This window comes from Penaeus japonicus, unplaced genomic scaffold, assembly GCF_977035675.1.
Source record: "Penaeus japonicus unplaced genomic scaffold, GWHDUDI00000001_assembly GWHDUDI00000024, whole genome shotgun sequence".
Lineage (NCBI taxonomy): Eukaryota > Metazoa > Arthropoda > Malacostraca > Decapoda > Penaeidae > Penaeus > Penaeus japonicus.
Window position 1 is genome coordinate 14,058,610 of NW_028234426.1, and position 15,000 is coordinate 14,073,609.

At 35.6% G+C, this 15,000-nt stretch overlaps 1 protein-coding gene across 1 annotated transcript in view; it reads left to right on the forward strand.

The window, feature by feature from the left end:
- Cht7 (chitinase 7) overlaps positions 1 to 2,601 on the forward strand; it is a 104,036-nt gene extending 101,435 nt beyond the window's left edge. The window contains exons 13-18 of the mRNA XM_086551119.1: positions 1 to 29; positions 334 to 481; positions 748 to 933; positions 1,197 to 1,319; positions 1,655 to 1,859; positions 2,126 to 2,601. The exon at positions 1 to 29 is cut by the window's left edge and continues 120 nt beyond it. Of these exons, the coding sequence (XP_086407245.1) occupies positions 1 to 29; positions 334 to 481; positions 748 to 933; positions 1,197 to 1,319; positions 1,655 to 1,859; positions 2,126 to 2,331 (897 nt within the window). The 3' untranslated portion in view covers positions 2,332 to 2,601. The remainder of the gene's footprint in view (positions 30 to 333; positions 482 to 747; positions 934 to 1,196; positions 1,320 to 1,654; positions 1,860 to 2,125) is intronic.
- Positions 2,602 to 15,000: the final 12,399 nt, after the last annotated feature.

Below are 15,000 nucleotides of genomic sequence, written 5' to 3' on the forward strand. Positions count from 1 at the left end.
CCTGCGTCCTTCGAGGCTCTGGCAGCTGGGTAGGTCGCCCTTGGAATGTTCGTTGTCTCAAGGGGGTCATATCGGCGTGGAATCTCACTTGCTTTTCTCCTTGTTTACGGGACGACCTCTTGATGTCGTGGGATCATCTGAAGTAAAGTCGATGGATTCGTCGCTGTTGCATTGTCTCCCATCTTATTAGTTCATTCATGAGTCACTATGAAAATATAAATCCCTATAAATATGTTGTGGAACTATTCAGTCTCATTTATACCCTTTTATCCATTTGTCACAGTGAATTCGGTTCACCCTATAAATATCTAAACTTCCTTTTTTTACTTCCAGTTACGATGTCCCAGAGATCAGCAAGTACCTGGACTTCATCAACATCATGAGCTATGACTTCCACGGCCAATGGGAGAATCAGGTTGGACACAACTCCCCGCTCTTGCCCCTCGAGACGGCTTCTTCCTATCAGAAGAAACTCACTGTGGTAAGTCATCCTTTTCAAGCTGCTCCGGAGATTGTGGGGTCACTATGCGCAACTCGGATAACTCGTATGCATTAAGACTCTTTAGAAAGTATACAAGTATGCAAACTAAGCTTGTTTTTTGTTGATCAACGGTGCACTGTTTCCTCCAGTGCTAATATGTGATTTCGTACAAACTGAGGTAACTAAAAGAAAGCCATATATAAAAAGACATGTAGTACACACCAAACGGCTCAGACACGTGTTGACACCCCCTATCCCCCTTCCAGGACTACAGCGTACGGGAATGGATGAAGCAAGGCGCCCCAGCCCAAAAGATCATGGTAGGAATGCCAACCTACGGTCGCTCCTTCACCCTCGCTAACATCAGCCAGTTCGACATCGGCGCACCAGCAAGTGGAGGCGGTGTCGCAGGACGCTATACTCAGGAAACTGGATTCTTTTCCTATTATGAGGTTTGTGGGGCTTTATCCAATAATCCAACGGTTCAGTCAACGGGAAATGCTGCAATATAGATCAGTCTGACTTACACGTCATAATAAAGGCCGTGTCTACGACCGGCAAGCTTCGTAATTAGTGATCAGTGTTTAAGGAAAGTCTTTAAATCAATCAGTGCGCACCGTGGAAGCATTGAATCGAACACAATCTATTCCTTGCTCTTACCTTTGAATATAATGCCCGATCATCATTCTGAAAGATCTCCTCTATCTTGCACCAGGTGTGTGACTTCTTGTTCGAGGACGAAACAACGCTCGTGTGGGACAATGAGCAACAGGTTCCCTTCGCCTACCGAGGAGACCAGTGGGTTGGCTTCGACGATGAGCGGTCTCTGGCCGTCAAGGTAATTGCGGTTATTGCATGGCTGTGTCATACATACTGTGTGTGTGTTTAATAGAGAGAGTGAGAGAGAGAGAGTGAGAGTGAGAATGAAAGTGAGAGTGAGAGAGAGAAAGAGAAAATATGAGTAAGAAAGTGAATGTGCATATTAGAATATGCACATTATATAATATAAATTGTATCCTTGCTGATATGGATTCGAGAATTAAAATGGAAGGATCGTATATCCGCAACTATCTTCGTTCATCTGTAATCCTTAAGAAGCTCTTTCAATAACACTGACTTCAAGGTCATCCCGCCGAGTATCATTAGAGTAATACTTACCTTGTTCTCCTGCAGACTGACTGGCTGAAGACGGAGGGCTTCGGCGGCGTCATGGTGTGGAGCGTCGACATGGACGACTTCCGCGGCAACTGCGGCACTGGCAAGTACCCTCTCCTTACCACGCTGAAGGAGAACTTAGCCAACTACACCGTGGCGCTCACCTACGAGGGGCCCTACGAGAACACAGGCACCCTAGAGGGCTCCAGTGCCAAGCGTGATCGTGAGTATTACTACTGCTTTGACCCTAATTCATGAAGTAATGGGAAAGGGATAGGAAGTTCCGTTTCAAAGGAAGTAAAGCTGATCCCGAGCCCCTTTGTTTAGAGTCTTTATCGAAGGAGATGAAAATAGCTTCACAAATCTACAACTTGCAACGAGTCTTTCCCCCTTGCATTCTCGCCGTTGCCACCCCCCCCCCCCACTCCACCCCCTTCCCTCGCTCAAGCCTAATCCCCCTAATACTTCTATCCCTCCCTCCCGTCACAGCGAACGAGGTCGTGTGCTCCGAAGCCGACGGCCACATCAGCTACTACCAAGACAAGCAGGACTGCACGCGTTACTACATGTGCGAAGGCGAGAGGAAGCACCACATGCCCTGCCCCGTGAACCTGGTCTTCAACTACGACCAGACCGTGTGCGACTGGCCCGAGAACGTCCCCGGCTGCGAGACCGCCATTCCCGCCGGCCGGTGAGCTGCGCGTCGCCGCTAAGGAAGGTGGTGCCGCTTCGACGATTTAAACTACATAAAAAGTATATAAAATTAATGTGAACGCTGTTGTGTCTGTCAATGGCTGTAATAGTTAGGGTCATGTATGAAGAGAGATGAATGTATGTCCGAGGTTATTATATATATATATATATTGAAAAAGCAAACAAAAAAAAATACATATAAAGATAATGATCCAGAAGCTTTGTTGTATGTATATGTGTGTGTGTATATGTATGTATATATATATATATATATATATATATATATATATATATATATATATATATATATATATATATATATATATGTATACATATATATATATATAATATATATATATATATATATATGTATATATATATATATGTATGTATGTATATGTATGTATATGTATATGTATATATATATATATATATATATATATATGTATATATGTATGTATGTATGTATGTATATATAAATGTACATACATACATACATACATGCATACATGCAAACATGCAAATATGCATACATACATACATACATACATAAATACATGCATACATGCATACATGCATACATACATACATACATGCATATATATATCATTATATGTATGTATATATACATATATATATATATATATATATATATATATATATATATATATATATATATATATATATGTATGTATGTATGTATAACGTTATTCCCACATGACAGATTTCGTGGTAGGTTGCCTTACCTCCAGCGAATGTAATAAGATTTATATTTTTCTCCATAAGTAGATAAAAAAAAATTATGCCATTTCCAGAAATCGCTTGATTACTTATTATTCATTACTGTTTATTGCAAAATCATGAAGTCTTATAATAGGGTATCAGAAATGTGATATGAACTTCCGGATTTATTTCTCTTGCCCTCCGGCCTGTGTGTGATTCGCCGACTTTCAGGAAACTTTCTATGCTCTCACTGGAATTAGCGACGAACAGGGCGTTTTATCTCGTTCCAGTATTCTTCCTGCTGAGTTTTTAAAGAAAGGACGAGATCACATTTATTTATTTAGTCTGCGTGGTAAGAGTTCGTATTTGAAGCAGATACCAAATTCATAATATATACATTAATAAGAATACAAGAGAAAAAAAAAAGAGAAAACAAAATAAAATACTCGCACTGAAGTTATTCTCAAAAGTGTTAATTATTTTCTTCGGATATATTTCTTCAATCATTTTTCTCCTTTCATAAACAAAAACCCTTATATGTTAGTGCTTAAAAGTGCTATAGTTTTATATATTTACACATTATTTGATTCGAGGGAGAAAGAGGGGATTAGCCTGGCCAAAAATAAAAGAAATGTATTACTGAAATTCCCTTTCCTTTTTTTTTTTTTTGCAAGTTAATATTTCTAAGAATCTTTAGCTTGGTGTTTATCATCTCCTTCTCCACCCTGTTTCTTTTTATAAGCTGTGACACTGTTTAGTGAAACTGTAAAATAAATGTACATATGGTTTGTATTCTGAGTTTTATTTCCCGTTACATAATGAAGTACGTGATAAGCTTACATCTCGCAACATCAGACCAAGTGGGTTAATACATTATATTATAGCATTTACTGACATATCAAAGTACCTACATGCATTACATACAGATAATGTAGAGTAAAATATAGTCAGGATCATAATATACGTTCTATATACAATACAATACAGAGAGAAAGTGGAGAATCGCGGTTCTCGAAAGAGAGGAAGGGGGAAGATAATAGATGGCAGCTAGCTACCTAAAATGAAGTATAGTGGAAAATTACATAATTGAGAACTATAAAGGTGACTAATTGCTGTCTCCTGTGATAGAATACTTACTTTTCTGTCTATTGTATACGTATATGTGCTTTTATTGTTGCAAATGTCTCGTTAAAAGGATAATAATCAGGCATAATTTCCATAGTTAGCTCAAAGACACTTAAAGGTGAGAAGTTCAATCATTTTGACCAATTAGTAATACAAAAGAAAAAAAAAGAAAAAAATATGAAGAAAGTGTAATAATATCAAGAGTTCCCACTTGGCGATTATATAAATTCTTCTTTTAAAGTGTAAAGCGTCAGACTCTGGGAAAGAAAGAGTTCAGGAGCTAAGTAGACGTGATGAAGTCTTCATCGTATTGTTTGAGTCTCGCATTCAGGAATTCCACACAGTATTTGTGTGATGAGGATGTTTGGTGTGTATTGCATGGAAGAAGATTAGGTATCAATTGAGAAAGGACTAAATCAATAATTTGTTTTGTTTTGACGTTTGTTAGCCTATTGGATACGAGCTTAAGCGCAAGATATGTCGTGTGACACTCCCTCCCTGTGAAATAAAACCTTTCTGATGTGCTAAGCAGACGGCGCTAGTGTCCGATTCGAGGTCAGAACAAGAAAAGGGATGCTCCGGATCCAACGGGTTAAGAGTGAATCTTCAGAGTGGCCACCCTATGTGCGGAAGCAATAATCTGTATATGAATAGGAGGCTCTGGGGAAAAATGTCTAAAGCACCTGAACAAATGTAGTCATTTCCAGGATATGATGCCTCCAGAACAAGTCAGAATTAACATCTTTTTCTCAACAACTGATAGTAACGGAGGGTGGATTTTGATATCATTTAACACAAAATAGAAATTCAGTGGTAGAACATTTATTTAAGAGGCATATACTTTGATTAATCGGAGATCCAGCCCTGATAAAGTCATTCGAGAAAAAGGTATAAATGAAAATGAATAACTTTAAAACGCAAGAGATGTAATTGATTTGTTTCGATCATCTCGTCCTCAGAAATACATGTAATTCATGGTGTTTATAATCTAATGAGTGCAGAAATTTCGTGGGTGCCTTTTTGAAAACCCGCGACAGCGAATGTTTAGTGATATTCAAAGTGTCGCATTACTATGAATTTCAAGAAATTCAAAAATAATTAGAATTAATTTCTGCCCCGATTGCCCGCCTATGGAGAAAGTCTACAAATGCATAAAAGGGAAGAAAATAATAGTACTGCTTGGTTACTATTCGATGGTTCTTAGAGAGTGTAAAACGTTTTGAACATTTCTTAAGCTTTTCAAATTATCAAGTGTACAACTAAGGTGTATATATAGCCATGACAATTTTTTTGCTTTACAAAATAAACCGAAACTATAAACCTACACGTATAAGGAAAAATATACAAGAAAACCAATGGAAAATCACTGACATTAGGCTCTCATCTGATTACAACAGACAGTTTGGCGCACTTGTAACATAAGAAATCATTCCGTAATGAATATGTAATATATCTGCATGTTTTGCCTTGATATACAAACATAGTTATATAGCTTTGTTATTTCACAAACATCACTATATAAACCTTATGTAGTCTATGAAATGAGTGAAAAGATCCAAAGAGTTATGTGATATTTGTCCATGACGAGAATGATATCAGAAAATATAAGTACATGTGAGGTGAGAGAGAGAGGGATGGGAGAGTAGTTGTCCCGTGTTAGTAAACAGAACAATGAATTTCAATGTATAGCATCATATTCATGAAAATAACACCCGGGAAATACCATGGACTAATGTGATTAGGCCTGAGGTAACATGTAGTGCCTGTGGTGAAAGAGAGAGAGAGAGGGAGAGAGAGAGAGAGAGAGAGAGAGAGAGAGAGAGAGAGAGAGAGAGAGAGAGAGAGAGAGAGAGAGAGAGAGAGAGAGAGAGAGAGAGAGAGAATGAGAGAGAGAGTGGGTAGTTGTACCAACATGTGGCAAACAGAACAATAAATTTCAATGCATATTGTTATTTCTAAGAAAGTAACGCCCAGAAAATGCATTTATGAAATGTCAATAAAATAAAAACATGTTTCTATTCTGATGATTGAATGCTACAACAAATGGACATACAAAATTGATATTAGCATATAAAATCGTCACACAAATTTGTCCTTTTGGGAAGCAGAACTTTATATAGGTTATCACTGTAAATAAAGTTCTCATTTAATATTAGCAACAATGATACCTTATAAACGCCTTTTTTTCATATAAATGCTATAGATATCATTAAGATTCAAACACCAAGCATCATATCTACGTTACGTATTAGAACTGGTCTTAAGAAAACGGAGGAATCAATTCTACGGATAACTATCCTATTTTAATAAGTGCGTGATAGTAACACAGGGATCCTTTCTTCCTGTCGCGTTTGAATCCCAAGAGCTCTTTCATGAAGTGGAAATGTGTATACTACTGGCTTTGTTTGTTTAGTTTAATCTAACCTTTGAATGCCATTTAGGACAAGCTGAACACGTCTCTTTTTGGTGATTAATCGATTGATTTATAAGGTTCAGAAAGAAAGGAAGGAAATAGACGTATCACTTCCGATGGAACTTTTAAGGTGAGTCGATAGTAATAATAACGATGCTAAGAGCAATAGTGGTAATAGTAATAAAAATAACATCCATGCTACGAGAAGCTGTTAATAAGGATGACGCTAACAACAATGATAGCATAACAACAACAACAATAAGTGTTAACTATCATCATTAACATGAATTGCGAAAGTATATAAATTGTAGCATTAGTGATATCGATGTAGAACATAATGATGATTACAATAGTCGTAATAATCATGTTAACGATAAAACAATAAAATGATGATAATGATAATTATAATCATTATTAATAATGTTAATATCATGATAGTGATATTTATGGATATATGATGTATTTACTTACAAAGAGAATAAGATAATGAAAGAGAGGAGGATGGGGAAATAATAATAATAGTAATGATGATAATGATAATGAAAATAATTATAATAATAATAACAATGATAATGGTAATAATTATAATAATAATAATAATAATGATAATGATAATGATAATAATAATGATAATAATAATAATAATGATAATAATAACAATAATAATGATAATAATAATAATAATAAAAATGATAATAATAACAAATAATAATAATAATAATAATAATAATAATAGTAACAATAATAATAATGATAATAATAATAACAATAAAAATAATAATGATAAGGATAATGATAGTGATAATAATTACAATAATGATAATAACAATGATGATAATAATAATCACTTATGTATGCCCGAAAACCGTAGTGGAATCGATCCTCGCTCTCTCGCTCCGAGTAACCGCTGCGCCACAGTAATTTTACAAAGGTTAAGTATGATTTGAGTTTTGCTGTTATTATTATCAATATTACTGTTCTTTTGGATACAATTGTTGTTTTGTCATCATGTTATACTGATTGTTCTTGTGTTTGGTATTACTGAGAGTATTGATATCATAATCTTACTGTTCTGTTGTTGTTGTTTTTCTTGTTAAAAACTTCTGAACATTTAATATATAAACACATGGAAAACGCGTAGCAGACGATAGGTTAACCGTTGTACCCTCTACTGTACTAAAGTTTAAAAAAGGGTTAAGTATCTTTTTATTTGTTTTTGTTGTTATGGGCATTTTTTTGTGCGTGTGTGTGTTTTTGTATGGTTACTTTGCCATCATGGTGATAGTAATCTTTCGAGTGTTTGGTATTAATGAAAGTATTGATACCATAAGAACTATCATTGTTGTTGTTTTTGTTGCTGTTGTTATTACTAATTATAATTGTTACTGTCGTTGTAAGTAACATATAGTAACATATAATAGATATTAGCTATAATCATAGTAGTAGTAACAGTAAGAATGGTGATGAGAATAATAAAGACTCTTTACCTGTGGCAGGGAAGGCACTGGCATTGAGAGAGAGGGGGGGAGAGAGAGAGAGAGAGAGACAGACAGACAGAGACAGAGACTATGAAATTAAAATTATACTCAAGCATTGTTAATTAATCGGAAGACGTGTTACAGCGGTTAAGCTCTCGTCTGCTACGTGAGAGACCGGGGATCGATCCCCGCCGTTGATACCTATAAGCATTTTTCCTATCAGTGGCTATCATTATTGGTATCAGCTGTTGTCATCGTCATTTTTTCTTTATTTTCACTATTACTAATCGAGAGAGAGAGAGAGAGAGAGAGAGAGAGAGAGAAAGAGAAAGAGAAAGAGAAAGAGAAAGAGAAAGAGAAAGAGAGAGAGAGAGAGAGAGAGAAAGAAAGAGAGAGAGAGAGAGAGAAAGAAAGAGAGAGAGAGAGAGAGAGAGAGAGAGAGAGAGAGATTGATTGATAGATAGATAGATAGAGAGAGAGAGAATAGATAGAGAGGAGAGAGATAGGGGGGGGGGAGATAGACAGACAGAGAGAGAGAGAGGTAGAGAAAGACAGAGAGAGAGAGAGAGAGAGAGAGAGAGAGAGAGAGAGAGAGAGAGAGAGAGAGAGAGAGAGAGAGAGAGAGAGAGAGAGAGAGAGAGAATAGAGACGAAAGAGAGATAGAGAAAGAGAGAGAAATAGAAACACATACACACACACTAATAAGGACTACAAAATTGAAATTAAACTTAATGATCATTTAAATTAATCAGAAGACGTGGTACAGCGGGTAAGCTCTCGCCTGCTACGCGAGAGACCGGGGATCGATCCCCGGTCATTTTTTTTTTCCTGTCAGTGACTATCATTATTGTCATTAGCTATTATGATCATCATTTTTTCATTATTTTCATCATTTTTAATGTTTAATGTTTCTATTCTGATGAACAAACGCCATACCAAATTAACATACAGAATGACGAGACTATTCATCGTATTTATTTAGCTATTTCTTTATTCATTTACCTATGATCAGCTTTTGGCATGACAATATCATCATATAAAAGTATGTTGATATTACTATATAATATTCTCACATAAAAAATAAGCATTTGGGAAACAGTACTCTATGCCTACACTACCTATCACAATAATTATTTTTTTTACCTAATATTAGTTACAGAGACATCTCATCAATGTCACATTTTTTCTTTATCATCACTATAACTACCACCACAACTAAAGGATTTTTTAAGGTTTAGACAACAAGGATCATATCTATGTTATGTATTAGAGATGCTGGTGAAACTGAACACTGTAATGCGGAACAAAGTCTACGGACAACTATCCCATTTTCGTAAGTACGTGATGGTAACACGGGGATCCTTGCTTCCTGTCGCGTTGAACTTCTCAGAGCTCTTTTAAGAAGCGGAAAGCTGTATGTTATAGGCGTCAGTTGTTCAGTTTAGAACAAGCTGAACAAGTATCAGTTTCCTACGAGTCATTTTGGTGGTTAATTGATTCCTTAATGAGGTTCATAATGTAAAAAAGGGAAATAGACTTATCACTTACACTAAAACTTGTAAGGGGAATTGAAGGTGATAATGACGATAGTAATAGTAATGAAAATTATATCAATGCTGCGAGATATCTATAATGAAAATGATGATGATAATAACAAAGATGATATCAACTATGGCAACAGCAACAATAGCAATAATGATTATCATCATTAACATATATTGTGAATTTATATACATGGTAGAAATATTAATGATGATGATGTAGTACACAATGATGATTACAATAGTAGTGATAATCTTGTTAATGATACAAACAATAAAAATTACGATGATGATGATGCCATTGATATCAAATGTTATGACGATTATTGTAATAATAATGACAATACAAATGGTAAAATAATGATAATGATTATTATACTACTTTCAAGGATAACAAGGATGAATATGATATTACTAATAATGATGGTAATAATGATAAAAATCAGAATATGATAATGATGATGATGGTGATAATAATGATATGATTGTTTCCATTATCATCATTACTATTATGTCATTAAATACCAACATAATTGTCAGTATCATTAACATCATCATTATCATTGATATTAAGATCATCATTATCACTCTTGACGTAATTATTAAGTATCATCCCTTCAGTACTTCTATTGTCATTCGTATTATTCTGATTGTTGCTGCTACTGTTATTATCATCATTATCATCATTGTTATGATTATAACTATTATCATCATTATTATCATTTTTTTATAATTATGATTATCCTCATCATTATCATGTTTTTTTTTAATGTGTTTATGTATCTAATGATAGATGGTGAGATAGATAGATACATAAATGCTAAGATAAGTTATTCGACATATTTGAATTAATTACTACATCTCTTTATTAAAGATTGTGCTGGTTGGTGATAAATGAAATTAACATCACTAGTACGCATATCATAAATACATGAAAAGTGCTTACAGGTATCAACGGTCCCCGGTCTCTCGTTAATCATTGTACCAAATATTGTACTAGTTTTTTGTTGTTATTATCACCATTATTTTTGTTTGTTTGTGTTTTTTGTATGGCTATTTTGTCATCACGATGATACTAATCATCATGATGATACAATACCTCAGTGAGAATGAGAGAAAAGAGAGAGAGGAAAGAAAAAGAGAGAAGAGAGAGAGAGAGAGAGAGAGAGAAAGAGAGAGAGAGGGGGGGGAGGAAGGGAGGGAGGGAGAGAGAGAGAGAGAGAGAGAGAGAGAGAGAGAGAGAGAGAGAGAGAGAGAGAGAGAGAGAGAGAGGGAGGGAGAAAGGGGGACAGACAGAGAGAGAGGGGGGGGGCAGACAGAGAGAGAGAAAGAGAGAGAGAGAGAGAGAGAGAGAGAGAGAGAGAGAGAGAGAGAGAGAGAGAGAGAGAGAGCAAAAGAAATAAAAAACACACACACACTATATTGATTACAAAATTGAAATCATACTTAATGATCCTTTTTCTTGATCAGAAGACGTGGTACAGCGGTTAACCCCTCGCCTGCTACGCGAGAAACCGGGGATCGATCCCCGCCGTTGATACCTGGTAGCATTTTTTTCGTGTCAATTAATATTATTATTGTTATCAGCTGTTGTCATTGTCATTTTTCTATATTTTCACTATTACTATTCGCGGGAGGGGGGAGAGAGAGAGAGAGAGAATGATATATAGATAGACAGAGAGAGAGAGAGAGAGAGAGAGAGAGAGAGAGATAGAGGGGAGAGAGACAGAGAGAGAAAGAGAGAAAGAGAGAGAGAGACAGATTGATAGATAGATAGATGGAGAGAGAGAGAGAGAGAGAAAGAGACAGAATAGAGAGAGAGGAGAGAGAGAGGGGGAGGGGGGAAGATAGACAGACAGACAGAAAGAGAAAGAGAGAGAGAGAGGTAGAGAAAGACAGAGAGAGAGAGATAAAGAGAGAGAGAGAGAGAAAGAGAGAGAGAGAGAGAGAGAGAGAGAAAGAGAGACAGAGAGAGAGGGAGGGGGGGGGGGGCAGACAGAGAGAGAGAAAGAGAGAGAGAGGAGAGAGAGAGAGAGAGAAAGAGACAGAATAGAGAGAGAGAGAGAGAGAGAGAGAGAGAGAGAGAGAGAGAGAGAGAGAGAGAGAGAGAGAGAGAGAGAGAGAGAGAGAGAGAGAGAGAGAGAGAGAGAGAGAGAGAGAGAGAGAGAGCGAAAGGAAGAGAAACACACACACACTATAATGATTACAAAATTGAAATTATACTAAAGGATCAAATGAATCAATCAGAAGACGTGGTACAGCGGGTAAGCTCTCGCCTGCTACGCGAGAGACCGGGGATCGATCCCTGCCGTTGATACCGGTAAGCATTTTTTTTCGTGACAATGACTATCATTATTGTTATTAGTTATTATCATCATCCTTTTTCATTATTTTCAACGTTATTAATCGGGATCAATCCTACAATGCAGGGATCGGCAACCCCTAGCACGCATGATAATAACAATGATGATATTAACTACACCAGCAACAATAACAATAATGATTATCATCATTAACATATATTGAGAAATTATATACATGGCAGCAGTATCAATGAGGTTGATGCAGAACTTAATGATGATTACAATAATAATCATGTTGATAATAAAAAGACGATAGAAATGACGATGATGATAATGATGATATTGTCATGATAATGCCAATACTAATGATGAAATAAGGATAATGATCATGATGCTAATAATAATGATAATGAGGATGATGATGATACTAATAATGATAATAATAAGAAGAAGAATTATGATGATGGTGATGATGATAATGATAATGACAAATAATGACAAAAATGCATTATTATGGTTGTTATTGTCATCGGTATAATTGTTACCAATATCTTTATATCATCAAATATGAACATAATTGTTAATATCGTTAACATCACCATTATCTTTGATATCAAGATCATCATTATCAACCTTGATGTTATTATTAACAGCATCATCTTTTCAGTACTACTAGTATTGTCATAAGTGTCATAATCATTCGATTATTGCTGTTACTGTTATTATCATCGTTATCACCATTGTTATAATTATGATTATCATTATCCTCATTATCATGTTTTAATCACATTTTTATATATTTAATGATAAATGTTGAGATTCATTTATATATAGATATATGAATAGAGACATAGATGTTAAAATAAGTTATTCGACATACTTGAATTAATTATTACATCTCTTTATTAAAGATTTTGCTTATTGGTGATAAATGAAAATAAAATCATTAGAACGCATAACACAAACACGTGGAAAGTGCTTACAGGTATCAATCGATCCCTGGTCTCTCGTGAAATAAAGGAGAGGTTAACCTTTGTTCTGTGTATTGTATTAAAGTTTAAAAAGATAAGCATCATTTCATTTTTTGTTATTATCGTCATTATTTTTGTTTCTTTGTGTTTTTGTGTAGAGTTATCTTTTTATCATGATGGTAGTATTCTTTCTAGTGTTGGCCATTACTGAGAGTATTGATACCATAGGAACTATCATTGTTGTTTTTGTTGCTCTGTTCTTACTAATATGATTATTATCGTTACTGTCGTTATAAGATCTCAATATTTGAGTCGAAATGGTAACATACAACACAATAATAGCTATAATCATAGTAGTAATAATAGTAAGAATGATGATAATAATAATGACTCATTACCTGTGACAGGTATTAATAGAGAGAGGCAGAGAGAGAGAGAGAGAGAGAGAGAGAAAGAGAGAGAGAGAGAGAGAGAGAGAGAGAGAAAGAGAGAGACATAAAATAGTGACTGTAGTTTCCTATTCATTTAAAATCCTTCCATGAACATACTTGCTTCTGGAAGATGAGTAACTTGATCCGTGTTTAAATCAATTAATTAAAAGAGCAACGTCTTCCAGCCATCATGTTTTCTATATATGAGCGTATAACAAAAGGGCAATCTAAAATACAGAGACTTATACAGAGAGAGAGAATTTGTCCGTCCTGGCCAAGCAAATCTGCCCCCCTCTGTAATGGGTTAATAGTAAGGGGGGAAAAAGCAAACAGGACAAAGGACAGAAAAATTACATGACCTGATAAAAAAGGATGAATAAAAGACAAGCGAGGCCGGTAGTAACCACAATCTTCTACCAGACAGACCAGTGAGGTTGTTGTTAAGGACCTCAATAAATTCCTAGAATGCACATCCTACTTATCTCTCTCAGCCAACACAATATGCAAAATCCTGCGACCTGCAACATAATCGGGAAAGATGGCGCTGTGCAAGACTCCCACCTATCTACATGGGTATGAGGGGCATATTGATAGGGTGGTGAACGCCCTCTAACAACGGGGCAGTCCATAGGAAAACGGGCATCTAAGTCCATCTACGGGCATGCGCATACATATCATTATGAGTAATAGTTATGTAGAATTGTGGAACGACAATTCAAATACAGTATAAAACTCGCAACTCGAAAATATATAAAACTACCATACAAAACGAGCAAAATACAAGAACAATCTTGTATAAAAACGGACACTAAAATAAACTAGAAAAAACGGGCATGAACAAACAATTAAAGCAGGTAAAAACGAACAAATAAAAGAAACAAAAAACAAAAGTCAGCAAAGAAACGACCGATTACGACACCTGGCTTCCGTAACGATTCCCATCCACCTGTGTCTCATTTTAAAATAAATGTCGTGTTTACATGCCTGTAGCATCATTTATCCTAAAGTTAAGTGCAGTAAACAAATTACAAAGTGAAAGTGCCAAAGAACGAACGAGAGTAGAGAGAGAGAGAGAACGAGAGAGAGCCAGAGGAGCAAGAGAGAGAGTGGGAGCGAGGGAGAGAGAAAGATCCAGAGCGAGAGAAAGAGCTAGACCAAGCGAGAGAGAGCCAGAGCGAGTGAGAGAGAGCCAGAGCGAGTGAGAGAGAGCCAGAGCGAGTGAGAGGGAGCAAGAGAGAGAGAGTGGGAGCGAGGGAGAGAGAAAGAGCCAGAGCGAGAGAGATGGAGCCAGAGCGAGAGAGATGGAGCCAGAGCGAAAGAAAGAGCTAGAGCGAGAGAGAGCCAGAGCGAACAAGAGATAACCAGAGCGAACGAGAGAGAGCGAGAGAGAGAAAGAGAAACTAATTTACGTAACGATTATTTACCGTCCATTTACGGTTTCTTTATTTTTCATTAAGCGAATCATATATATATATATATATATATATATAATATATATATATATATATATATATATATATATATATATATATATATATATACATATATATATATATATATATATATATATATATATATGTATATATATATATATACATATATATATATATATATATATATATATTATATATATATATATATATATATATATATCTGTGTATCAGTAATAACATCTACAGATAACAG